Below are 25,952 nucleotides of genomic sequence, written 5' to 3' on the forward strand. Positions count from 1 at the left end.
GACCACGAGTTGGGTCTCGGACCGCGTGGCTAGAGGCTTTTTCAACCCGACGTAGATCTTCACTAACCAACAGTCAAGAACCGAGAGCACCACACGGGGCCCCCGTTATATCAGCCTGGGCTGGGGCTGGCTCTGCCTCTCACCCCGCCCACCTTCTCGATCTCTCCAGCTCTTTCCCCAAGGCTCCCGAGAGCTCCGCCATACCACGTGCCCACCTAGCGGCCCCCCGTCCACCGGTGGCCCCCCACCAATATCATCTGGTCACATGTCGGCAGGTCACCCAGAGTATCATGCCCCAACGTAACCCTGGCTGGCTGACGCTCCCTCTCGCTCCCTCACCGGGAGCCCGCACCGCACACTGCTCGCAGTGCCTCTGCGCTGACCAGCGCTCACCCAAGCCCCGCTAGGGCTACTGCGCTCAGTAACCGGGCTACACATAATGGCAACATACTATCCGCCGTGGCCTCGCAGGCCCGGCACCACATAGTGACATACCCAGTCACTACACATACATCATAGCTGGCAATATGTAATAAATTACAACTAATTGACAACTTTCTTGATACACCTAGCATTTAAATATGTGATTTACCAATCACTAACCTCCTGTTTATTGCTATGATGCTCCTATTGCTTATGTCTTCAATCACTGTGTTGTGTTCTCCGATTTCTCATCTCATTCTACACATTATTTTACAGAGATCTTTATAATCTCATCTAATAATTTACACCTATCATATTTTTTATATTTTTCATCGTGTTTTTTTATGGTTTTAGAAAACTTCTGCTCTAATAAACGCAGTGGGCTCGCATGATATTGTTTTTTCCCGAGACCATGGCACTCCACAAACCTTCGGGCTACCATCAAAGATTTGTCCATGAAGCCATCCAGATATATAAACACAGAGACAATTTCAACCGAGAAGATGGGTATAAGCTGAGCAATCATTGGAAGAACGTTATTAACCAAGCAAAGTCGTAACTTGCTGTGGTGCTTCCATCCTACCTGCCGTTTGGCTGTTATCTCCGACTCTCTGAGTTGCATTGCCCTGTTGGGTGCCTCTGCATTAACAGACTGGGGTCTCACTAACATGGCCAACTCTGCTCCCTTAGTCTCGATGTATCGATGATTCTGGCTGTGTAATGGGCTGTGTGTCTCACTGGCGCGACCACCGTTGCGGTGGTTCTCTTGCGTTGACACGCTTGCCTCTCACAGCGCAGTTGGCAGCGCCGCAGCTTGTTACACATAGACATGACATTAACTTGCTAATCTCCCTAATCTCTCTCATCAACATAGTACTAATCTCCCATTAACACTGCTGTTGTGCGCATATGCGGGGACGTTACTCTTATGCTTGGACGGAAGCTCATTTCATGCTAATCTCTCTCCCCCAAATCTCCCCCATTATCACAATTGACGTGCTTGCGTCCAGGGATGAAATTCCTTTCCAGCTCATACCCCGCCTGCTTGCCCTTCGCCACATATATAACCTTGTTATAACAGCTCTCGCGCTGTGTTTCTTCCTGGTTCAGCAGTTCCATTGCTGGATTATTTTTTCTGCCTGAGGACGACCGCTTGTGTTGCGATCGAAACGTCGTAGACATCGTGCTGCGAGCAGCAGACATCGCGGCTGTCGAGATTTTCACCTGAAGACCATGGCTTGTGTTGATATGGAAACGTCGTGATTTATTTTGTTTTATTTCTACCTACGTGACTTACCGAAATAACCAAAGAGTATGGATTCCTGCAGTCACGAAAGCTTCAAATCAAGATATAATTTTTTATTTTATTTTTCTACCTACATGACTTTACCGAAAGAACCAAAGAGTATGGATTCCTGCAGTCACGAAAGCTTCAAATCAAGATTCTGCTCTGCAAGTTTATTTCCCCCCCAATGGACAATTATGATGCTATTAACGTCATTACCTACAGTAGTACCACCCATTTATAAGGTTTGTTTCTCTTAGGATTTGAATCTGTTGCAAAGATTCAGTTTAAATTCCCCCTACCTCAACAGTTTTTATTTTTTTACGTGAACTGTCATGTTTTTTTCTTACAAACGATCTTTGTCCTCTTTGCTATGAGATTGGTGTTGCAGGACAGTCAAATCAATATTTTATTTCTCAAGAGTTAAAAGTGAAAAAAATGCCACAAATGTAATGTGATGGTCATTGGTGACTGGACTGAAAACATCAACTCGTGAGACTTCAAAACCCAGTTTAATTGAGGGCAGCAATCCACATTCAAACCCTATTTAATAGCCTTAATGTTAGCTGAGAAACAAAACATTAAGTACTCTTGAAGCCTATAACTTTATGTGCAATTCCCAGTGAGACTAAGAATCCCATGGTTCATAAAAAAACGAACACTGTCTTTAAACATGTTTATTTACCCATGTTGACACAGCACACTGTATTTGTTGTGTAGAAGCAGTGGTGTTTTAACAGCTGTGCCCAAGATCCATTTGTTAGATTTTATTTTCTCCCAGGGTCGTATTTCAGGCTGACTCACCTAAGGCGATGCCGTGCTTTCACGTCACAGGTGCCAAAGGCAAAAGATGATCATAATCATAATTTACACGTCTAGAGTGCCGTACATTTCTAGTCGTGCAGCTTTGCCATATTTAATGACAAGTCGTACCTTGAAAGGTGTTAAGAAGTCAACTTCTTTAGTTTCCTTTAGGCCGAGCGGGATCAATGGGACGCTGATGCCTTCACTGTCAAGAAAAACACATGCTCACATTTATGTATTATTATGATTATGCTTGTTTATCCAGAAAAACCCGAGTTTCAATCATCTTTTTCTGTAGGGCCCTGCCAATTTTTTTAAATAGGGGGTGATGGTGCTGCTATGTTTAATCTCAAGTGAGTAATTTGCAGGTAATTTTTTAACATTGGGATGTTTGGCCAATACCAGTTACATTGTATTTTTTTCTTTCAGCTATGGTACACAACTGAGGAACCCGGAGGAAACCCATTATAGAACAGGGGAAGAACATATAAACTCCACACGGAAAGGTGCCCGAGTTTAGAATCGAACCCAAGCCCTTCTTTTTGTGAGGGACAATTACCACTGCACTACCCTGCCGCCAAATGTAACATCCTCAGAGTACTGTATAAAATGCTGAATTAATAATGATGACATTTCAGCAGTCACACTTATTTGACACAACACTCTCTTTCTATAAACAGTTTTACATTAACAATCATGCTCTTTGGAGATAAAATGGATACAATGTTACATAGTCACAGCAAAACAGCATGGCACATATCCACAGCAAACATACTCACAATGTATTACAACAGCAACAACACATCCAGCTGCTGTGAAGAGAATCACATTAATCAACTGAATACATGAAATCTACGTTGGACCGATGGCCCTAAATACAATTACAGTATTCTGATGCTTCGCAAGTCTATAAATATCATGTGCTCAGTGTTATCCAAAATTGAAACACAAATCCCCATAGTAACATAATTTAGACTTCTATGTGTATAATTTAAAATGTATAGCTCCTTTTGATCTGTCAGTCTGTCATGGGTGAACCTTGCTATATGCATACTCAGCAGATCCACGATTCTTCCCATTACCCACAGATTCCCCCTACAGATTCAAATTATTCATATATATGGTATATTTGATGGTGATAAAGAAATAGTTAAATTGTGACTGTAACAAGGATTCACGTTGCAATGCTGTACCCAATAAAAAACAATGTGATTTAGGGTCCTTGCAGGAGATGGCATGAGACATGGTGAGCAGTGCACCTGTCCATGTGGAATTTCTAGTGCTGTCCCTCTGTATTTGTGGGCTTTTCCTAGTTACCCCTGTGTTCTGTTGCATGAAAAGCCCTCTTTATTAAAAGAGTCATAACCAATCATCCCAATTCAGGACCGTCTGAAATCGAGTCTTGAGATATAGTGAGGCTTTCCTAAATAAACTATAGTATTATCTTAATAATTTAGGGAAAAAAAGTGGATAAGTACTGCTATAAACTATTAACTATTTTTTTTATTATACCAGGTAGGGCCCACTGAGCTATATAGCTATTTTTCAGAAGCGACATGGCCACAAATGATAGCTGAACGAAGTGGCTTATCATGTGGAAATGTATCAGACAAATACTTAAAACACACATTGTATCTAAATGTGGAGGGAAAAACCGAAGGACCCGGAGAAAAATCCATGCGACCACGGGGAGAACATGCAAACTCCAAATATACAGACGTCAGGATTGAGATCGAACCCACGCCTTCCTGCACACCGGGCGAGGGAGTTAGCATCTCGCCACCGCGGCGCTGGGATGGGCTGTGCCCTGCCAAAGTCCCTTTGGGCAACCAAAATTCACTCTCCTTAGCAGTACATCACTCTTATGGTGGCCCCCACACAACAGTTTTACTGCACCGCCCTCCCCATCTGAGAGGAGCTGGATGAAATGAAATACACTTGTTTCTGTGAGTGTTTTAAGGCTACTCTGCAGTTGGAGGTAGATGCCCTCCAGCAATAACGGAGGGCAGAGGAGCGACGCTCACAACGAGCGGAGCGCCGGGTGCTTAAAACACAGCAAGCTAGCACACAGTAGGGGGCACAGCTGGTGCGTCAGCCAGTCATGTTAGTCAATCCATGGCGCCTGGGTCTCTCCCGTGACCTCCTGCCAGCAGGTGTTTGACACTTTACGTGGATTTAAAGTGCACATAGCCTGGCACAAGCACCGTGGTGATGTCACCGCCACTTTGTGGCGAATGGCAATTATTGTTGTTGTTGGGCTAGGTGGAGCCGGCTGCCCGTCACTTGCCCACCTGTCGTTCTGGTAGATCTCCATGGAGCTGTTGAGCTCGGCCAGCTCCTCCTTGAGCAGCTGGAGTTTGGAGTTGACGAAGCTGAGCTCGATCGCAACCGTTTCCTTGACTTTGTTGTTGTTGGTCGCTCTGCCGTTACAAAATGTATTTCGTGGATTAATGAGCTCCCGTTGCAAAAAAAAAAAACAGTTACAGCCCGCTTACATGTGCGAGCTGATGCTGTTAGTTTTACATTTAACAAATGTCTTGAATTATTCATCACCAAAGTCGTACTGAGTTACATTGTAGTATACAAGTAACAATCCATTACACTATCGTACCTGTAATCCTGGCCTTGTACTCAATAAATGTTTAAACAGGCACGTGTCGCAAAACAATTCATGTGTAGCTCAGCATTCCATATGGGCACACAAATCATTCTCTAATGTTAAAATGTATTCATCACTGCCGGGTCTGTTTTTAGTAATCACTGTTTTCCAATGTTGTGCAAAACTTGTGAATGCCCAGATGTAGCTGGGTGGCTCTGGGCACCCACAATGCCCCTGTGTGGAAGCACTGAGCCGGCATCAGTGAGATGTTGAGGCAGATACCCGTGTGGTGAGTTTATGGTCTCAGCCCAGTTTTTGTGTTATGTTTTGGCTTAATTTGCCACTTTCCAGATGTGAGAAAAAACATTTCATACTGGAGTGCCAATAAGATGCTGATTGCAGTGCCATCACCCATAGCTCTCTATGATGTTAAGTTACAAGGTCATTCTCTGACATGTGATCTACCACTTGCTAATTTGTCTCATGAGATGAATACAATCATAGTTTCAAAACAACATGGAAAATAAACATTTCAACCTTCAATTCCCACATAAAACAGACATCTGTAAGAAAAAAAAAATCAAGAATCTCCCTGTTACACACACTTGCAGGAATGATCCTGGAGTGCCTCAGCTGATGTGCTGCGAACTGCGACCCTCTCATCGATATGCTCAGTGGCATCGTATTGCACTGCAGCCTGGTCTGGGAGCTCATACACAAAAACGGCTAGATGCACAATTGAATAACACGATGCACATTATAACCAAAACATTACATCGAATGGCTTCCTGTTCTGGCAAAAATTCTGCCACCAAATATCCAGAGATATACAAACTGCAAGGGTATTTACACGTTTTCTTGCAAACGACAACCGACCCACTAACCAAGACCTCAACAATGTATTTCACCGCCAACTCAAATCCCGATCCCCCTTCTGGGATCACGCTGCTGTCACCATCCTAGAATCTCACCCATATCCAGAAGAATGCTGGAGAACACAGTAGAATAATGCGGACGTCCAGAATAACCATCTCATTCGAGACCCCAGACATCGAACATCCTGGCTTTGATATTCCTCGAAGACACTGGTGTAACCATCAACCGCAGCAAAACATCAAAAGGCTGATGTGTACATCTCTATCATGATTGAATATTTAAAGACAAGCCAGAGTGCGACTGTGGCTGTGCAACTCAAACTATGGACCAAACAGTAAACCACTGTAGTCTGCACTTCTTCAAGGAAGGAATAGCAAAACTACACAAACTCTCATGTATGTATGTTGAACTTCTTTTGCACCGTACGTAGCCAACCGTGCTAATCGGATGTATGGGGGAAGGGCAACAAACTAAACACAAAAAGCAGCTCGAAAGAAATGAGTTTTCAATCTCGATTTAAAAGTGCATAGTTCCTAGTGGCTAATATCGGAAGAAAGAGTGTTCCAGACGGCCTCAGAAGTGCATCTGAAAGCGCACGATGCAGTTACCATTTTCTGAAGCCCTTTAGCTCCTGAACATATTACCAGATGCAAAATAGAATCGGGTCTGTTTAATTTGTTCCAGGCCACAAAACCTAGCGAGCTGGAAATGTGTATTTAAAACAAGTGACTATCATAAGCAGGTTGACTCAGAGAAGCACTTCAAAAGAAGTGAAAAAGAATGAAGGGCTCCCTGAGAATATAAGCCCTGTGAGAGCTTCTGTTGTAATACAGAATCATGAGTGAGTCATGAAGCTCGGTGTTTGTTTCCCAAGGCAGGTCAAAGCTTTTGCCGATGGGGCATTTTGCAGCACTCCCTATTGATCGTACACATGTGGGAGTGTGATTAACTATGCCACCACTTGCAACTCTTGCAATGGCAAGTAATAACGAGCAATTCTTTGACTTCACTCTGCACTCGGTAAACATTTATGGGTCTCTGTGATGTTAGACAACACCAGCCTTGTGGCCACTCTTAATTAAAATATAAACTCAGTGACTACCAAACTTAATTCAGACTGCACCTCGGATTAGCATGGTTGGCTATGTACGATGCAAAATAAGTTCAACATATTACTGCTATTACTATTTTTATTTTATCAGGTAAGGCCCACTGAAACGACCTGGACACAAATGATAGCTCAAAGTGGCTTATCATGTGGAAATTTATAGGAGCCAATTACTCTAAACGTATATTTCTAAATGTAGAGGGAAAAACCGGAGGACCCAGAGAAAAATACACATGACCACAGGGAGAAACTCCAAATATATAGGCGCCAGGGTCGGGATCAAACCTAGGCCCTCCTGTATACTAGGTGAGGTAGTTAACATCTCGCCACCCTGTAATCTACATACATACCTACCAGCACCATGACCACCGACAACAACACCACCGTGATCGCGAACACCAGTCTGGACTCCTGACCAAGATTAGTAATGTAACCGTCCCATTAAAAGTCAGATGACATGGTTTTACCAAGATTCATGGATTTCATATGGATAATATCAATATTGATAAATGTGGTCGGATGATATTCTAAACTCTACAAGAAATACACTGACAAGGCTTTCTTTGAATAAGTGACTTGGTTCTTGTCAACAGACATTTTTTCAGGTTGTAGTGACTGATAATTATAAAGTGTCATCATGGGAATCTTGGAGTCTATTTGATGTCTGCTTGTGATTTGAATGTTTGTGATGAAGATTAACGTTGTAGCAAAGGAATTAATCATATCCCGAGTAGAAAATAACAAGTTAATGATTCTTTATTTTATTTGTGACCAGTTTTTTCTCTTTTCCACAATGAAAACATGTAAGCAAGCTGTTTTTCATTCTCTCTCTATACAGAACATTTCTTCTGCATTCATTTACTTAAACGGCTTTTCTCCATACAGTTATCTGCAGAGCAAATAGTGCGGACGTGGAACGCCTTTCACAATTGGCTAGTGTGCTCTGGGAGCATATTGTCTTGCACACAAAGCCTATGCTGCCCGTCATTCAGTGGGGGTTCACAAAAGTGGCTGTGGGAGAAATCTTTATACAAAAAATTAAACAAAGAGTTTGTGAAGGCTCCTGGCTGGGTCCCAGGCACTGCGTCACCCTCCACCGCGCCACCTCCATCGTGCATTGGCTGCGGAACGTTTAAATGGGCTGGGCACGGCTTGCCCACTGGATCCCACCCATGGGCACCAAGTGGGCGAACAGAAACGGCCCCACTGCTCAATTCGTTGGGTAAAAAGGGTGGGCTCGTCCATTCAATAACTTTGCATGTAGGGAAAACCATATTACACCAACAAAACGTATGGATAGATGGCGTTAACAGCCAAAACCCCATACAGGCAGACCAGAAACCTATTACTGTACTCCTCTCAACCTTGCAGCACCGTTTGCTGGGCAACTCACGCAGATGATATTCCCCAAAAAGTATGAAAGTATGAGTGTGCACCACCTTGTGCGGTGGAGGGCTCAGGACTATGCATGGATTCGCGATGCTGCGGTTACAGGAGTTCTCATCAGTAGGCTCGTATCTCCCACAGACACAGAGGGGGTCACAGTGACCCCCTTACACACTTGAGACACAACGCTTTTTATTTATTTACTCAACGTTAGGGGAACCCAGTAACGTGACACGTCATGTGAAACACACACCGCTGGAAAGCTTCACTATTTCTTGCTCGTGCCACTTCTGACCACTGTAAGGGCCTCCATACAGGGTGCTCTATACAGCCCCTCTGCTAAAGGCTCAAAAGATCTCCTCTATTGGGTATTTGGCCTACTCTTCCACAATGGCCAGAAGTCTTGGAAGAGGTGGGAGTATCCATACTTTACCCCACAACACACAACACTATAAGTATACAAATAATAAATAGTATTATTCAGCTATTTGTCAATCCAAGGCTGGATAAGGCTGCCCTATGGCAAGTTTGTGTGCAAGACAACATATTTGGCCATGCTGGTCAGTGTGGGTTGGTGAAAAAGGGTTACGATAAGGAATAAGGGTTTGCATTCATTGGGTGTTGAAATGCCCCAGGATCTCAAGAGATGTACGTCAGATCTCATATCAATGATTGCAAGGCTCTGCTGTAATGTTTTTGTTGTCTAGGGGACTTCCTGATGATGGCTGTCGGTGAGGCACAAGGGAACGCCAGTGGGCATTAGTCTGGCAGTATGGGAGGGGATCTTGCTTTGTGACTTTCTCAATTAAGTACTCTTATCTGTGACCTGGAATTGAACTCGACGGGTTCAAAGCGCAGTATACCACGGGCAGCTCCTTTTATCCGCTAAGTCCCACTGTTAGTGGTGGGTACTGGACATACGGAGAATAATCGTTTATACAGCATGGAGAAGTGACACCTCATGCTGGAGGATTAATGAAATGGCACCCAAAATAAAACAAATGTTGCCACATTCTGGGGATGTTTTTCCCATAAATTTAGCCTCAACTGCCCATTAAGAATTCAACATGTTTATTTGCATCACACCATGAATCTAGACACAATAGGGATATAAATGGCTATACAATCTTCATATATATCACAGTGAAGTCCTCATCCACATCTGTGCAATGTAGCATATAATGTATCTAGGTTAAAACTGTTAACATGGGAGAATTGACCTGTTATCAAGTGAAATTGCTTGGGCAGCATGAGGATCTGTCCGTCTAATCTCATCTGTTGAGATCCACAAGTGAGACGTGGCAAATGCTAACAGCCTTCCTGTAGTCCGCAAAACACTGGATCAGAGTAATCCAAAGTTAATGCCATCTCAAAGCACACACAATGCACATCAGCCAGTCCAACACACGTTTATATGCCATGAAACTCCTTCCCAGAAAAAAAATAAGCTTATCCTGTTTCCATCATCACAGCTATAACCACGTATTTATAAGTAGATGACACATTGTAATAAACAGAGTACTTTATGCCTAGTAATCTACCTTTCTAGTACCATCCTTCAAATTATTATTAACCATCTGTTCATAAAATACTGAAGAAGGATTTAGATCTTAATTAAGGAATAGAGAGATTATTAAGAGCACGATAGAGTACATTTGGGAGAATACATTTTTTGTAATACTCAGAATACCAATGTGCAGGAAGAATAAAGTTTTCAGTGCATATCAATTGCTATGAAGTATGGATCAGAAATGTGGACACTGATTAAGATAATTGAATGAATGCTGAAATGTGGAAAATAAGTATTGCAGCAATGCATGCACAGAATTAAACCGAGAGACAGAAAGACAAATATATGGATCAAGAAACAAACGCAATTCAGAAACATCATACTGTTAAGGATAATAAGTAGGATTATGCAAAACACATCACAATAAGGATTGACGGCCAATGAATAGGACTGGTGATGGAATGGTCGCCAAAGGAGAAAACGCGTCCAATAGGACAACTGCCCGAAATAAATAGTGATAAGATCAGATCATGTACAGGAGCGACATGGATAACAATATCACAAGACCACGGGGGGGTGGTGTCGGCATGAGGATGCCTTCACAAGGACATGAATAGATCATGGCAGATGATTAATTAACTTTTTATACCCACTTAGTCTTTGACATTTGTATGTACCAACTGTACTCAAGACGTGGAATGTGACCGTGAAAAAAGCATGAGAAGATCGGTGAGCCACGAGTAAAATAAGAGAAAAAGGGAATCACCTAAACCATCTCATAGCAATAACTGACGGCTGTCAAACATATCCTGCACAAATCATGAATCGGACAACTAAATGATGCACTTGCTGCGCATCTAGATGCGCTCACGTGCAAGCTGTCCTGTACACACTCACACCCTCGTGCACAAGCAAGTGCGCAACAGTACCACGTGGACGAATTTGCTGAGTGAAGTGTGCCGCTGTGTCCTCAAACACCACCGTGTAGGAAAATGCATTCGTACGACACTGTGCTTAACCCCAAAAGAGGCGCACGGAATTTGGCTATAGATCTCTTCCTCCATGACCTAAAATCTCCTCCATATAACAAAGACTTGCAAAAATGTGTGGATTTAAAATAAACCATTAGTACCACTTCTTCAGTGCATCATACAACATTTTTAGCAGTCTCACTTTCAAAAGACTGCGACATATAACCAACATTCATACAAAACACATAAACGAGCCAATATGCCAGAAATCACACAGATGGTCAATGTGAATGGATGCTAATTAGCAGACGTGTGTAGCAGGAACTGGATTCAGCTCGCAGTAAAAAGGCTTCAGTTTTGCTTGATTAAATAAATTGTTAATCATCCCGAGAAAACCTGTAAGACCTTGCAAGCTCCACCAGTGCATGCACAAACACAGCAAAGCGACTAATCCGAGCAAGAGTCAAGAAACCTGGCAAATGTCTCCAGGATTAACTATTAACATGAACTCAACATGCTACTTCAGACCATGTTTGTGCTCTGCACTGTGAAACAGTGGCCTCCCTACATTCACTCGGCATCCATTACAACGAAACTGGCACAAAACAAAGGCTTGATGAGCCAGGGTATCCGGTGCGATCCCTGTTTCGTTGTCTCGTTACGTAACGTGAAATAGGCTTTAATGCCTCTGCTTGTGAGAGTTCTCCGCACGCACCGTAAGAGGTTCTCGGCGCCAGCTCGGAGCCTCATCTCCTTGTTGATCTGCTGGTTGAGCTTGGCTCGCCGAGTTTGCAACTTGCTGCGCTGCGTCTGAGCAAAGGGATCACATCCCTACACGCAACACACAAAATACGACATTGAGCAAATAGCAAACAAAACAACTTACAATTAGTTTTTAACACTGCCACTGTAGTCCAGAACCAGTGCTAGGATTGAACTGAACGAAGCTAAAAACTTTTTATTTACCAGGTACGACCCACTGAGATATGTAGATTTTTCAGAAGCGACCTGGTCACAAATGACAGCTCAACTAAGTGGCTTATCACGTGAATTTTTTTAGCAGCCAAATACTCTAAATACATGTTTCAACATGTGGAAGGGAAAAACCGGAGGACTCGGAGAAAAATCCACGTGGGGAGAATATACAACAGGCATCAGGGTCGGGATTGAACCCACGCGCTCCTGCACACTAGGAGAGGGAGTTAGCATCTTGCCACTGCGGTGCTGGGATGGGATGTGCCCTGCCAAAGTCCCTTTGGGTAACCCAAGTTCACTCTCCTTAGCAGTACATCACTATTATGGTGGTACCCACACAAGAGTTCTACTTGCCCCCTCCCATCTCAGACCAGCTGGAGACGGGCCTGCTGTATGTTTGAGACTTAATTACGATGTTGTTTTCAAAAGCTATTAAGATATTTCAGGTAGCAGGTAATTTGCGAAACAGTGAAGATAGTTAGCGTTCGGGCCATTTAGGATTGTACAACTGCTGTGGATATTCAAGAATAAGGTATCACACAAATATATGATTGGTGGAAATTGCTCTAAAAGTGTCAGTTTTATGTTAATTAGTACAGTGCGAGGTCGTAGGAACACAACAACAATGTGGTTGAACCTTTTGGATTCAGAGAAATTACAGACAGGACTCTTGTATTGCTGTCAAATTGACCGTCTTAACACTTAATAACATTGAATAACTATAGATTTACAATTTAATATTGACAAATTATGACCAAAACATTCACTACTCTGCCGTTTAATCCAAACCGCTTACCACCATCATGAAGCAGAGGATGAAGACCAAGGCTCACGAAATATGGAAGGCTGAATAAATATTCCGATGAGTATGAAGCATGTATTTGTTATATGTAACAAAATCAAAATGAAACATCGAGTGTGAAAGCTCTAACAGAGCCCGTGACGTCCAAGGGAATGTATTCACTGAATTATTTACAGAGAAGTAAACAAGTTATGCTTGTATACTATACTTTGCATATGGTATTTATAATTAGTAGCGCAAACACGGACACCATCTCCTTGAGTGTGCAGATTAATGTATGCGGTAACAGTGTTAGGGGTGGAATCCATTGGTTTAAAAAAAACATATTTTATTTAGTTCGAAAAGCCTTCCGGCTTTTCTAAATCCAGCTTTGAGAGGTTTTAATGTACTATATAGAGATAAGCACACATACGCCCACAAACTTGAATGCAGATTTAGTAAGATGATAACTCAGAAATCATAAAGGCATCATATAAATGTGGAGTGATATTGCGGACGTCACTGTGTAATGCCAGCCCTAGAGGCATGGCGTGCGATGCACTCACATCGCGGACATCACGTATATTGGGACATCGTGGATGTCACTGTGTAATGCCGGCCCTAGTGATGCACAGCGTGCGATGTATTGACATCGCGGACACCCCGTATATGTGGGTGTAGCACCGGCCCTGGAGGGGCTCGGTGAGCGCTGATGGATAGCGCTGAGTGGCACCACGCAAGGCGTGCAGTGCCGACCCCTACAGGATGGGGTGTGAGAGTGTCAGCCATGGAATAGGGTTACTATAGGCTGTGGTACTCTGGTTGACCCCCAGAGGGCAAGTGACTGGTAAAGTCTACACAGGGCACCCCAAGTGGGGGCGAAGGGTGGTCACATGTCGGGTGGAGATCCTGCTAGAGGATTTGAGGTGGTCGTGGCCGAGGGTGGAGCCAGCCACGACCAGTGAGGCTATAAGCCGGGTCCCCAGAGGGACCGGGGTTCAGCGTTGGTGTTGTCATCCTGAAGAATCTACCTTCGACGTCCGAGAAGAGTCACCAACACGTGGACCTGGACCCAAGCTGGGGTCCTGTACGTTGCAGCTACTCCCAGTATAATTAGGGTAGTTAGCCTGGTGGTCCACCACCATAGGTTAACTGGTGAAGGGGCAGTTACACATTCTTAGGTTTTTTCGGTAAAGTCACGTAGGTAAAAAATTAAAATTAATAAAAGTAAAATAAAAAATAAAATAAAAATCACGACGTTTCGGAGGTAACACAAGCTTCCGTCTTCAGGTGGAACCGTCACAGCACGAAGGCAGATGACTTGATACAGCTGTCGTGCTGTAACGGTTCCACCTGAAGACGGAAGCTTGTGTTGCCTCAGAAACGTCGTGATTTTCATTTTTATTTTATTTTTTATTTTACTTTTATAAATTTTAATTAAAATTTTTACCTACGTGACTTTACCGAAAAAACCTAAGAATATGAATCCTTGCAGTCACGAAAGATTCAAATCTAGGGCAGTTACACCTTTGTGTTGGTATCAATAAATGTGTTGCCTCCAAAAAGTGTGTCTGCGACTCAGTTGAACTCACTACAAATGTAATACAAGTCTCTAAAAGGCTACATGCTTGGGGGGAAACAGAATAATTGGTCTTGGGGCAGCTATGTTGAGGCATTCGGCCAGAATGTGTGTTTTCACCGTGTCTCCAGTTTGTCTGCAGGAATGGGCCAATGAGAAGACCAAGTTTGAAGTTTTATGGTTACAATTATTAATTAAAGTGACTAAGGCGTAAAGACACGTGATTGTTTGATTGGGAGTGTATGATTTGATTCCAAGAACACTTTGGGGCCCAGCTGGGGTCTTTCCTCTTCATCCAGAGCCACTGACTGCTGCCTTCTGCCGCCTCCGATACAGCTCTGATTGCCGAACGCTGGCTCTGGCCCTTAATTCCCAGGTCTCTAAGTAGTCTGGTTGTAGATGTTGCCACAAAACCTCTGCAGCCCACCTCCACTGGTCGGACTTCTGTGTTCCAGCCATGATGCCGTGCTTCGGCAGCTAGATCGGCATAGCGCAGATGTTTTCGCTCATAAGCCTCATCTACTGAGTCCGCCCAGGGTACTGGGAGCTCAATGATGAAGACCTTCTTGAGCGAACAGGACTAGAGCACCATGTCAGGTCTTAGGGTGGTGGTTGCGATCTCCGGAGGAAACACAAGTTGCCGGCCAATATCAGCTAGCATTTTCCAGTCGCGGGCCAAGCGCAGCTGGTCTCGCTCTAATGGTGTAGAGCCGCTCTTCGGTGGTTTAGCCCCTTCGCGGACAAAGGTCGTCCGTAAGGGGTATGATGCTGCTGGGGGTGGTAGGGAGTTGGTGGCAGCTCACTTGTCCTCCAGGGCAGACGCAAGGTTTTTAAGGACTTGGTTGTGACGCCAAGTGTATCGTCCTTGGGTGAGGCTTGTTTTACACCCTGTGAGAATGTGCCTGAGGTTGGCTGGCATGGAACAGAGGGCACAATCTGGATCTTCACCATACCATTGAAGATTAACTGGTGTTGGAAGGACGTCATATGTTGCTCTGATGGAAAAGCTCAACCGCCTCGCTTCCATGGCCCACAGATCCTTCCAGCTGATCTTCCTCTTCTCCACACTGTCCCATCGAGTCCACTGTCCCTGTTTGGCAAGAGAGACTGCCTTGGCCCACCTTGCAGCCTCCTCCTGATGGCGTACTTCCTGCACTACCATCTTCCGCCGCTTTGGTGCAGTGGCCTTACTCCAAGCAGCACGGCTAGTTAGCCCAATGCCTCCTCTCCCTTGATGAACATGACCCACAATGTCAGCATGTCTGAGGGCTGCTGTTGCCTCCTGGACTGCTTTTCCTGGCCTCCATTTGCGCCCAGTTGCCAAGGTCGGCGCGTTGTTGCTCACCACTGGGTCTCGAGATTCATTCAGTGTCATCTGGAGCCTGGTTTTTGCACACTTGAATTCCTCTGTTAGACTGGTGAGGGGCAGCTTGAGGACACCATCTCCATAGAGGCCTATGGTGGTAAGGCATCGTGGAACTCCGAGCCACTTCTTTAAGTAGCTCGTGACTCCTCTTTCCATCTTCTCCACTGTTGAGATTGGAACCTCATACACTGCTAGGGGCCACAACACCCGGGGTAGGAGACCAAACTGCAGACACCAGGCCTTTAACTTTCCAGGTAGCTGGGTGTTGTCGATGGACTGTAGGCTACTACTGATGTCTTTGCGCAGCTGTTGCACCTGGTCTTTGTCCTTCAGGCTTGCATTATACCACCTTCCAAGGCTTTTTACCGGCTGCTCAGACACTGTTGGGATTTGGTCATCTCCGATGAAGAATTTCAGGTCACAGAGTACTCCCTTCACAATCGAGATGCTGCGTGACTTGGATGGTTTAATCTTCATATGGGCCCAGCTGATGTTCTCCTATGAATAATAGTGTTTAATAAATAAACCAAAACATTACGTTTGCCAATTTAAGTCTTTTGTGACCAATGTTGACATTTTTGTGATAAGCTTGGACTGTTTTGGGATGGACAAGAGCGCAAATGAGATATTTGGTCATAAAAACATCAAGTGACAGTTTGAACTGAGAGTTTAGTATGGCTCATTTTTGGTTGGGGTGACAATTGTCCACAATTATGTTCCCAAGTATTTTTAAAAACGAAAGTGACGCTAATATATGTGGGAAAGACCTATGGTCAGACCTGGGAGGCCATCCAGCTAGAAGCTTGGGAGGTTTCATGCCAAGGAGGAAGAGACAAAGAGGTGACTGCTGTGGTGTTGTAGAGTGGAATGAGAAGAACATAACATTGGGCTGGGACACACATTGGAAGAAACCATGATGCGAATCACAATGTAAGAGCTTTACAACATCTCACACGTGAATAGCATTGTCAATGGTTAATGACATACAGTTCAGGTTTCTCCATTGTTGTGGAAATCGCTGGTTTGTAACACTGCAAAAGTTCAACTTACCACTTGCTTTCAAAGGAAGACCAAAGATCGAAATGTCATCATAGCCAAACACCTTTGATACCAGCACTCCTCACAAACGCTTTCTACCCCATGGCAGATTCAGCAGCTGCTGAACAGTAGACATGCAACCTCCAAGATGAAGACATAACCCAAAAAAACAAGCAGCTCTTATTTCTACACACACACTTAGGCTATGGGCTTGTCCTATGCAGGTTTTAAATTTCATTAACGATTAAAAAATATATATGAAGAGTGCCATAATGATGTTTTTGACCGTAACTTTGAAGGCTTTATTTCATTTAAAAAAATGTTTCAAACGATTGTCAGACATCCGTGTACAAAATAAGGGACGCTTTTGTTGTTGCACATTCCCGTAACATCGCCAGTAAAGGCTTTGCCATACAAAAAGGACGAGGCAGTCATTATGAATGTGCCGAGACATGAAAATAAAAGCTAATTAATTAAATATAGAATGTTTGAACTATCAAAAATAAGAAAAATTATGAATGCAGTTATTGGATTTCAAAAGCCCCAGCACCTCCGAATTCGCACAGTTGGCTACATAAGGTGTGAAAGAAGTTCAACATACATACAATAGCCATACAATATTTGGGAAGATAATATTACTCAGGCAGAACTCTGAACGTCTGTAATTTACTGGAGAAGGTATGACAGGGAAGAAAGTCTGGGCTGTGGTCACACTCAAGTTGGGTGTGCCTCCTTGTGACATTTGTTGCGCTTCATGATATGTATGACGCAGTACAGGGACTGCATATGATGCAGAAAAGAGACTGCTTGTGTCAGATTTAATAAAAACAAGGACTAGGTTTGCCCTATCACATTGTCGTCTAAGCACAAGGCTGTGTGCTGCTTATTTATTTCCACCGATCTCGGTAGGCTGTGTGCACAGCGGGCAGTTTTGGCGCTTCCTGGCATGGGATTCGGACACTGTATTGTGCCACACATGCTACTTAAATGAGTTCAATGACTCCCTCAAGTTTTCCATGTAGTGGATCAGCAAACATTTTCAGTATTAACTTAACCTCCTCCATGAAGATGCGTGGGTGTGGGATGTTGAAGTGGCCCTCCCACGTGTGATTTAATCATTGTGGTGCCTTTCACCAATAACAAAATCGTGATGACCGATTTGGTTTAAGTGGGACACATGCCATATGACATGGTAAATACAATACATGTGACAGTGAGGGTTTCCTCTCGTCTGATTTGTTGTGGGTCGAAAAAGTGAAAGTGAACAAGCCCCTGTTCTTATGTAATATTGCTCAATCCTGGCTAATATTGCCCATGTTGAATTGCAATTATATTTAACGAGGGCAAACTGTACGACTTGTCATGACAAAAGGCATGAGGATGCCATTCATAAATGTTAAAATATTACAACAGCCACAATTAACTTAAACATTTTCATGCAGTTTTTTAAGTATGTTACTAAATGGTGAATCAATGATATAAAAGAATGTGGAATGCCTAAGCAACTATAATCTGCTCAATGCGAGTGACCCTGCCAAGTACAGGGTCATCTATCCATGTCACTTGATGTGATCCTACCACACCTGGTTACCCTATGTATAAACTGGCCTTGCCATGGAAATGTCAATTTTTTTGTGCTTCTCCATTGCTCTTCATATGAAGACAATTTGATTGCCTAATTTGCCCACTTCCTGCTCAACCAATTTAGACTTGTCTCTAAAATGCCTCACTCCCGACTCGACCACCCAGTGGCCTATGCCCTGGCCTGTCTGCTGTGGCCTAGGTCCGGCTGCCTGTTCCATTTTGTATTGTTAGGCAAATCCTGCTCAGCCACTTACTGTTGTCAGCACTTCACAGCTGACCCTGCCTGTTTCAGCCCCTCCGTGATCTGAGTTGCAACGTGGACAACCCCACGGCCGACTAGGCCACAAACTGCAACCCCCAATACCTGACTGGCTGCTGGTCATAACCTGGGACAAAGACCCCCCCCCCCCACTCACCGAGCTCTGCAGGAATGCGCTATCACTTCCAGACAGCTCCATCACACACTCTGCTGCCGACAACAGCCCTCAATTCCTGCCTTACCACCAGTTGCAATCACACTATGCTATGACATATAATTGTCACAATTGTATATACCACAAACATTTTTTTGTCATACTACATCAATAAACAATGACATCATGTATTTATATGGCTGAAGCTCTTTTATAACGTGTTTGTTGTAAACCTGCAATATTTTGTGCACATCTTGAGAAGATGTTCTAACCTCAAAATGTACAATGACAATTACTTTTACCTTGAACGGACACAATTATATAATTTTGAAATGTGTTAAAGTACTGTATGCAACATTTTTGCATTGTAAGCTTTGGCCTTTTGCAAATCACTATTTAATGTCGCAACATAGGTAAAAATATACCAATTTTTTTTCGGAGGTGTGACGAAGTCAGTCGCAGGCGTGCCTAACTGCCCTAACATGTACAACATAAATAAAGTTTTCAATTTCCCTACCAGCCAGCTGACACACCCTGGAGAGGAGTCTGGAAATATGCACCTGTGCCCATTTCAACATGGATATTGGCTGCGTTTGCACAATTAGGTTTAAAAAAAGCAACAAAAAAGTTATTAAACTGACAATACTCAGGGCTGCGCACATCAATTTCCCAGTACAATGAGATATTTTTTCTCAATATATATTCAACATATTTGTAATGCTTTAACAGTGTTTTAGCTAGATGAAAAGATTTGTGATTTATTCCATACAACAGAAAAGTTTTTGTAGTAGTTGTACCACGGTTTGTGTTAGAGGCACTTTTAACCTGACAGTAGTTTTTAGAAGTGTGTTCCAACAGTGGTTTACTGTTTGTTAGCTCAATAAAAATAGAACACCACTCCAAGATAACATTGTGACGACGGATCAACGTTGAACAATGCTTTATCTCATCACCACTGGTCCACACAGTCATTAACTGGGCATTGGCTTCACAGCAGGGTGCACGGGGTTCTATCCTTGGTTGTCGAGTGAAAGGTGAATACATCCTTCAATACCATTCATAAGTGTGATGATTAAATCGAAATTCAATAAATCAATAGCTCGGATGACGATTTGAAAATATTGCAATTCAGCCATCCATCAATAGGGAAGTAAATGACATTCATTCACTCCTTTACATGCTCCTTCAAAAGCACAATTGTGCTTTTGGTGGATAGTTCATTCTAGTTCAACTTTTGGTTCTTGCTTTAGAATCGGTATGCCTGTCAACTCTCAATAGCCCAACTGTAGCAGTCTCAAAATAAATACGCAGCCAATACGCCTACTTCCCATGTCTTTCCCTCCACAATTTCAGAAGCACTGCATGTATGTTGAAACTATTTCGCACGGTACGTAGCCGTGCTCATGGGAGGTGCGATTAGCAACCACTGGTTCAACACAAGCAAAACTCTGCAACGATTTCGATATGTGGGACCCAGTACACAAGAGGCAAAAAGGACCCTTGGGGGGCACAAAGCCTCAGATATACAAACATGTAGAGGACACACTTAGAGAAGCAGAGGGCCAGATACAACAGAGAGGCAGCCCGATAGCTGTGGGGTTCCCCACTGCACTTGTTACACACGCTTGGAGACGGCACGATGAACGTGTACTGCGCTAATGACTCTGGGCCCCGGGGTCGTGCGGGGTTGAGGCGGTGTCTACCACTGCTGCTGCAAGCAGAAACTCGTGCTGGCTGGCTGGCCAGGCAAGGGCCAATATCTCGCCGTGATTGTGGCCCAAGACGAGGCGTAAGAGACGGGGGGAGGACGGAGCGCCATCTCGCACCTCCATCCTCCTAGTAACCTCACTCATCCTCCAATCTATCGTGGCGGAGACATTGCCCCCAAATGTGGGCGCCTTCGCCGCCGCTTGTTGAAGAGGATCACGGTTGGAATCCCACAGCTGCCCCGGTTATCACTGCGGGTATATAAAGCACAGCAACACGCGCTTTCTGCTTTCACGGTGGACGTTTAAAAAAGGGTCCCTGACATCATTCGCAAGAGTGGGCCAGTTAGTTCCGGCGTCAATGTTCAATACTGTATACCAAATTAGAAAAATGCTCCCAAATTACGATCAAACATAGCAATCGCCGCCCTACCCCCCACCCCCTTATTGTATGGACTGCATGTTTAACTTCTTTCGCACATTACGTAGCCAACCATGCGAATCGGAGCTGTGAACATTTTGGCAGGACCTTCCTGCACAAAAAAGGAGTAAACGAGCGCAAAGATCAACAGCATCCACCCTCAACTCCACCTCGCATCTCTCCACCGCCACCACCGCCGCAGAGGGACAGAGATGGGAGGTTGCCTGGCAACAGGTGGGGGGCAGTGGGGGGCAGCGAGGCGCCCCCCCCACATCGCCACCATCGCCCTCGGAGTAGACGGCCCCCGCTCAGGGCACACGCCGACACGGTGCGGACACACGGGGGGACAGGGAGATCGCGCACCTTTCGGAAGCTGCCCTCGCACTCCGGAGCGTCCCCGTCCGACATCGCGGGTTCCCGAGAAGCGACGAGACGCGGGTGGGGGGAGGGGGTGAAGGGTGGTGACTCTGCCCCCCCCACCCCACCACGGCCCCGCCCCTCGCTCAGCGTGGCCCCGCCCTTATCCGGGACACGGCCCCGCCCCTCGCGGCGCGTCACCGCCTCGCGTCGGTCACGATTCATGGGTTCGCGATTAAATCGACTTGTTTTTATTCAATCGATTACATTCCTTAAGATTAAATTACGATTCGTAGAGACTGCGCTAACTTGCCGAGCATTGTTTTTTTGCAATCGATGGCGAGCCCCGAGAAGTTCTCTTTAATGTGGGCCACAGAAAGCGAAAGAGCCAATTCACGTTAATAATCACGACCACTAATGGAATCGCGTCCCACCGAGAATCGTGAATCGTGACATCCTGCACAGCCCGCACCGGCACCGCCCCTCACCTGGGCAGAGCTCGCGCAGAGCCCCGCCCACTACCCCCCCCCCCCCCGGCCGTGCCCCCCCCCCTCTGCCCCCACCGATGCGGCTCAGAGCGGATGACGCAGCTCGCAGTTGGTGGTGGTTGGGGGGCAGCGGTGGTGGTGGGGGAGGAGGGAGCGGTGGTAGTGGTGGAGGAGGAGGTGGTGGAGGAGGAGGAGAGAGCGGTGGTGGTGGTTGGGGGGCAGCGGTGGTGGGGGGGAGCGGCGGTGGTGGTGGAGGGAGCGGTGGTGGTGAAGGAGGAAGGAGGGAGCGGTGGTGGTGGAGGAGGGAGCGATGGTGGTGGAGGAGGAAGGAGGGAGTGGTGGTGGAGGAGGAGGAGGAAGGAGGGAGCGGTGGTGGTGGAGGAGGGAGCGGTGGTGGTGGTGGAGGAGGAAGGAGTGGTGGTGGAGGAGGAAGGAGGGAGTGGTGGTGGAGGAGGAGGAGGAAGGAGGGAGCGGTGGTGGTGGAGGAGGGAGCGGTGGTGGTGGTGGAGGAGGAAGGAGTGGTGGTGGAGGAGGAAGGAGGGAGTGGTGGTGGAGGAGGAGGAGGAAGGAGGGAGTGGTGGTGGTGGAGGAGGAAGGAGGTGGTGGTGGAGGAGGGAGCGGTGGTGGTGGTGGAGGAGGAAGGAGTGGTGGTGGAGGAGGAAGGAGGGAGTGGTGGTGGAGGAGGAGGAGGAAGGAGGGAGTGGTGGTGGTGGAGGAGGAAGGAGGGAGCGGTGGTGGTGGAGGAGGGAGCGGTGGTGGTGGTGGTGGAGCAGGAAGGAGTGGTGGTGGAGGAGGAAGGAGGGAGTGGTGGTGGAGGAGGAGGAGGAGGAGGAAGGAGGGAGTGGTGGTGGTGGAGGAGGAGGAGGAAGGAGGGAGCGGTGGTGGTGGAGGAGGGAGCGGTGGTGGTGGTGGTGGAGGAGGAAGGAGTGGTGGTGGAGGAGGAAGGAGGGAGTGGTGGTGGAGGAGGAGGAGGGAGTGGTGGTGGTGGAGGAGGAGGAGGAAGGAGGGAGCGGTGGTGGTGGAGGAGGGAGCGGTGGTGGTGGTGGAGGAAGGAGCGGTGGTGGTGGTGGAGGAGGTGGTGGTGGTTGGGGGGCAGCGGTGGTGGTGGTGGGGGGGAAGCGGTGGTGGAGGAGGAGGGAGCAGTGGTGGAGGAGGAAGGAGGGAGCGGTGGTGGAGGAGGGAGCGGTGGTGGTGGGGGAGGAGGAAGGAGGGGAGTGGTGGTGGTGGTGGAGGAGGTGGTGGTGAAGGAGGAGGGAGCGGTGGTGGAGGAGGAAGGAGGGAGCGGTGGTGGAGGATGAGGGAGCAGTGGTGGAGGAGGAGGGAGCGGTGGTGGTGGGGGAGGAGGAAGGAGGGGAGTGGTGGTGGTGGTGGAGGAGGTGGTGGTGAAGGAGGAGGGAGCGGTGGTGGTGGTGGAGGAGGTGGTGGTGGTGGTGGAGGAGGTGGTGGTGAAGGAGGAGGGAGCGGTGGTGGTGGGGGAGGAGGAAGGAGGGGAGTGGTGGTGGTGGTGGAGGAGGTGGTGGTGAAGGAGGAGGGAGCGGTGGTGGTGGTGGAGGAGGTGGTGGTGGTGGAGGAGGTGGTGGTGAAGGAGGAGGGAGCGGTGGTGGTGGTGGAGGAGGTGGTGGTGAAGGAGGAGGGGGCGGTGGTGGTGGTGGAGGAGGTGGTGGTGGTGGAGGTGGTGGTGAAGGAGGAGGGAGCGGTGGTGGTGGTGGAGGAGGTGGTGGTGAAGGAGGAGGGGGCGGTGGTGGTGGTGGTGGAGGAGGAGGTGGTGGTGGTGGAGGAGGTGGTGGTGGAGGAGGTGGTGGTGGTGGAGGAGGTGGTGGTGGTGGAGGAGGTGGTGGTGGAGGAGGTGGTGGGGGGGGGGGGCAGCGGTTCGCTTGCGCCGCGCTACCAAACCGGCGACCCGAGTTCGACTCCCGTTCACGGCTAACACCGGGGACGATTATCTGAATCGGTCCTGGGACTCCCCCCCCCCCCACCCAGGTCGACTCAGCCTCAAATATGTACCTGGTACTAGAATGTAATACCGCCACTGGGAAGACAAAGGCGGCCAGGCGTGGAGCTGGCCGTCCACCCCGTCTTGTGCCGTGCCGGCCTTCGTAGGTGCTGCTTGCTAACAGCACTTGCCCCAATAGTCTTAAGACGAGAGGGTTGGTGATCTTTGGAGGGAGGCTTCACAATGGCCGGGCCAAAACCGCTGAGCTAAACCCGGGGTTGAATCCATTCCTTATCTTCACCATTCTGGGTAGCAGAGGGTATTGTAGCAAAATGGCAGGGGGAAAACTTCATCCAGCAGTGAATCAACAACAGGGCTCTTACGTGTACTGTATGCATGTACACTATATCAGCATTGTCCTGCATGTGCAACATTTGCGAAATAGGTTTTTTCTTCCAGTTTTTCAAATCCCCACTAATGGCCTCTACGTTTGAGATCAAACAGTGATTGCTGACTCAAAGATGCAATGAGCAGCCATTGATGAGCGACCCGCCGCAGAAGTGCCAGCCAGTGGAATCCTGAGCAAAGATCAACGAGAATCATGAACGGAACCTGTTTTCAATGACTCTACAACATTTATCTGATTATAGCTACAATCTCCATCATGAGTGAATTTTGGAACACATTTACCAAAATAGACATTATGACAGCCGGTTAATAGTAACAATGCCACATTTATTCATTCATCTGACCCTATCCAGAGGGGTTACATTGGTCTCTCACCAGAGTATGTGAGCAGTGTTCAACAGGATGCAGGGTTCCACCACGTCAATGCTACCAAACTCGAGTGCATGATGGTTATTGAAAGTTAATGTCGTACCTGGAGAGACACTTGCTACAGCCAGGGACAGCCTCCTCACCGTTGATGATGCGAGGTTAAAAAGAGATCGACGGTTGGATGTACTGTACGCCACACCCTACCCAACAATAAATTATTGAATCAGTGAATGGTCTTTGACGTGAACATATGCAATTTCCACCAAGATCTCAGGACTGAGGACAGAGATAAGCACTGCTGCATTCTTGTGTAGTGTAACGACTCTGGAGACATAAACTGTAGAAGCTTCTCCTTTATTTCCTCACACTCACATGACTACAACTCGGTAACATGGACTAAACGCTGACAGTCTAGCTTGACGGCGCCGACTCGACTAACTAGCTGGCTGACTGTTTAGCGACAATGACAATGAAGCAATGCCAAAGACGACAACGATGACGAGGATGACAGCGACGACGTCCCGGACTCGGACCCCCCATGACGGCCGAGAACCCTGTTCCTCGCTCCCTTATATCCCCCCAGCGTGGCCGTGGCTCCGCCCTGACCACGCCCCCTTTCTCAAACTCTCCAGCCGGTCCTGGGAACTCCCAGATGGATCCCCTCTCTGACCATTGGCCTAGATATTCACCCTTGTGGTCGCTTCGTGTATCTGTCTCTCTTTCTGCCCATACTGTTCTTACACCCACAATTACCACTTCTGGCCAGTAGTCAGCGCACTGTCTCTACACTTGTTTAAAATACTGTCAATGTTTCTGATACTATACTCATTTATTCTAGATTTGAAGCTTTCGTGACTGCAAGGATTCATACTCTTAGGTTTTTTCGGTAAATTCACATAGGTAAATAATAAAATTAATAGAAACAAAATAAAATAATAAATCACGACGTTTCGGAGGCAACACAAGTCTCTGTCATCAGGTGGGACCGTCACAGCTAGATTTACTGTATCAAGTGAGGCAAAAAATTCCAAGATACAAGTTCTTAAATACAAGTTAAGGGGGGCAGGAGGGGGGGAGGAGCTTATCTGAGTGTGGTAGCCAATGAATGGAACGTATTGGGGGGGGGGGGGGGGCTAAAAGAGAACAACAAGTGCACATGTTAAAGGTGCACCTGCTAAAAGAGAGCGAGCGACACTGCGCATGTTGTTTAACCCAGTGTTGGTGACAACCCAAATACAAAAAGGAGAGTACTGTTAAACGCTGGGGATGTTAACACTCGGTGAAGTAGAATAGTACCTGTCAAATAAAATGGTCCAAAATGTGTAGTTAAATCTTTTTTGCATGGTTAATAACATCTTTCCAATGATTACTCAGTTTGTACCCATCATCACGGTTGAAATTATGTCTGTGTTTTGTATATCTGGATGGCTTCGTGTACAAACCTTTGATGGTAGCCAGAGGGTTTGCAGAGCACCTTGGTCTCGGAAAAAACAATATCATGAGAGTAATGATCGGCAACGGCGGAAGACTCAATTTGAGTCTTCCGCCGTTGCCGATCATTGCTACAATGCT

General features: G+C 46.4%; 1 protein-coding gene across 1 annotated transcript in view; it reads right to left on the bottom strand.

Moving 5' to 3' along the window:
* LOC133350803 (rhophilin-2-like) overlaps positions 1–21,295 on the bottom strand; it is a 55,885-nt gene extending 34,590 nt beyond the window's left edge. Inside the window, exons 1-4 of the mRNA XM_061565546.1 lie at positions 21,189–21,295; positions 11,678–11,793; positions 4,804–4,932; positions 2,642–2,717 (exon numbers count right to left, since the gene is read on the bottom strand). Of these exons, the coding sequence (XP_061421530.1) occupies positions 2,642–2,717; positions 4,804–4,932; positions 11,678–11,793; positions 21,189–21,233 (366 nt within the window). The 5' untranslated portion in view covers positions 21,234–21,295. The remainder of the gene's footprint in view (positions 1–2,641; positions 2,718–4,803; positions 4,933–11,677; positions 11,794–21,188) is intronic.
* Between the last annotated feature and the right edge of the window lie 4,657 nt (positions 21,296–25,952).

The sequence above is a fragment of the Lethenteron reissneri genome, chromosome 35, assembly GCF_015708825.2.
Source record: "Lethenteron reissneri isolate LAM-NWPU_2019-01 chromosome 35, ASM1570882v1, whole genome shotgun sequence".
Taxonomy (NCBI): Eukaryota; Metazoa; Chordata; class Hyperoartia; order Petromyzontiformes; family Petromyzontidae; genus Lethenteron; species Lethenteron reissneri.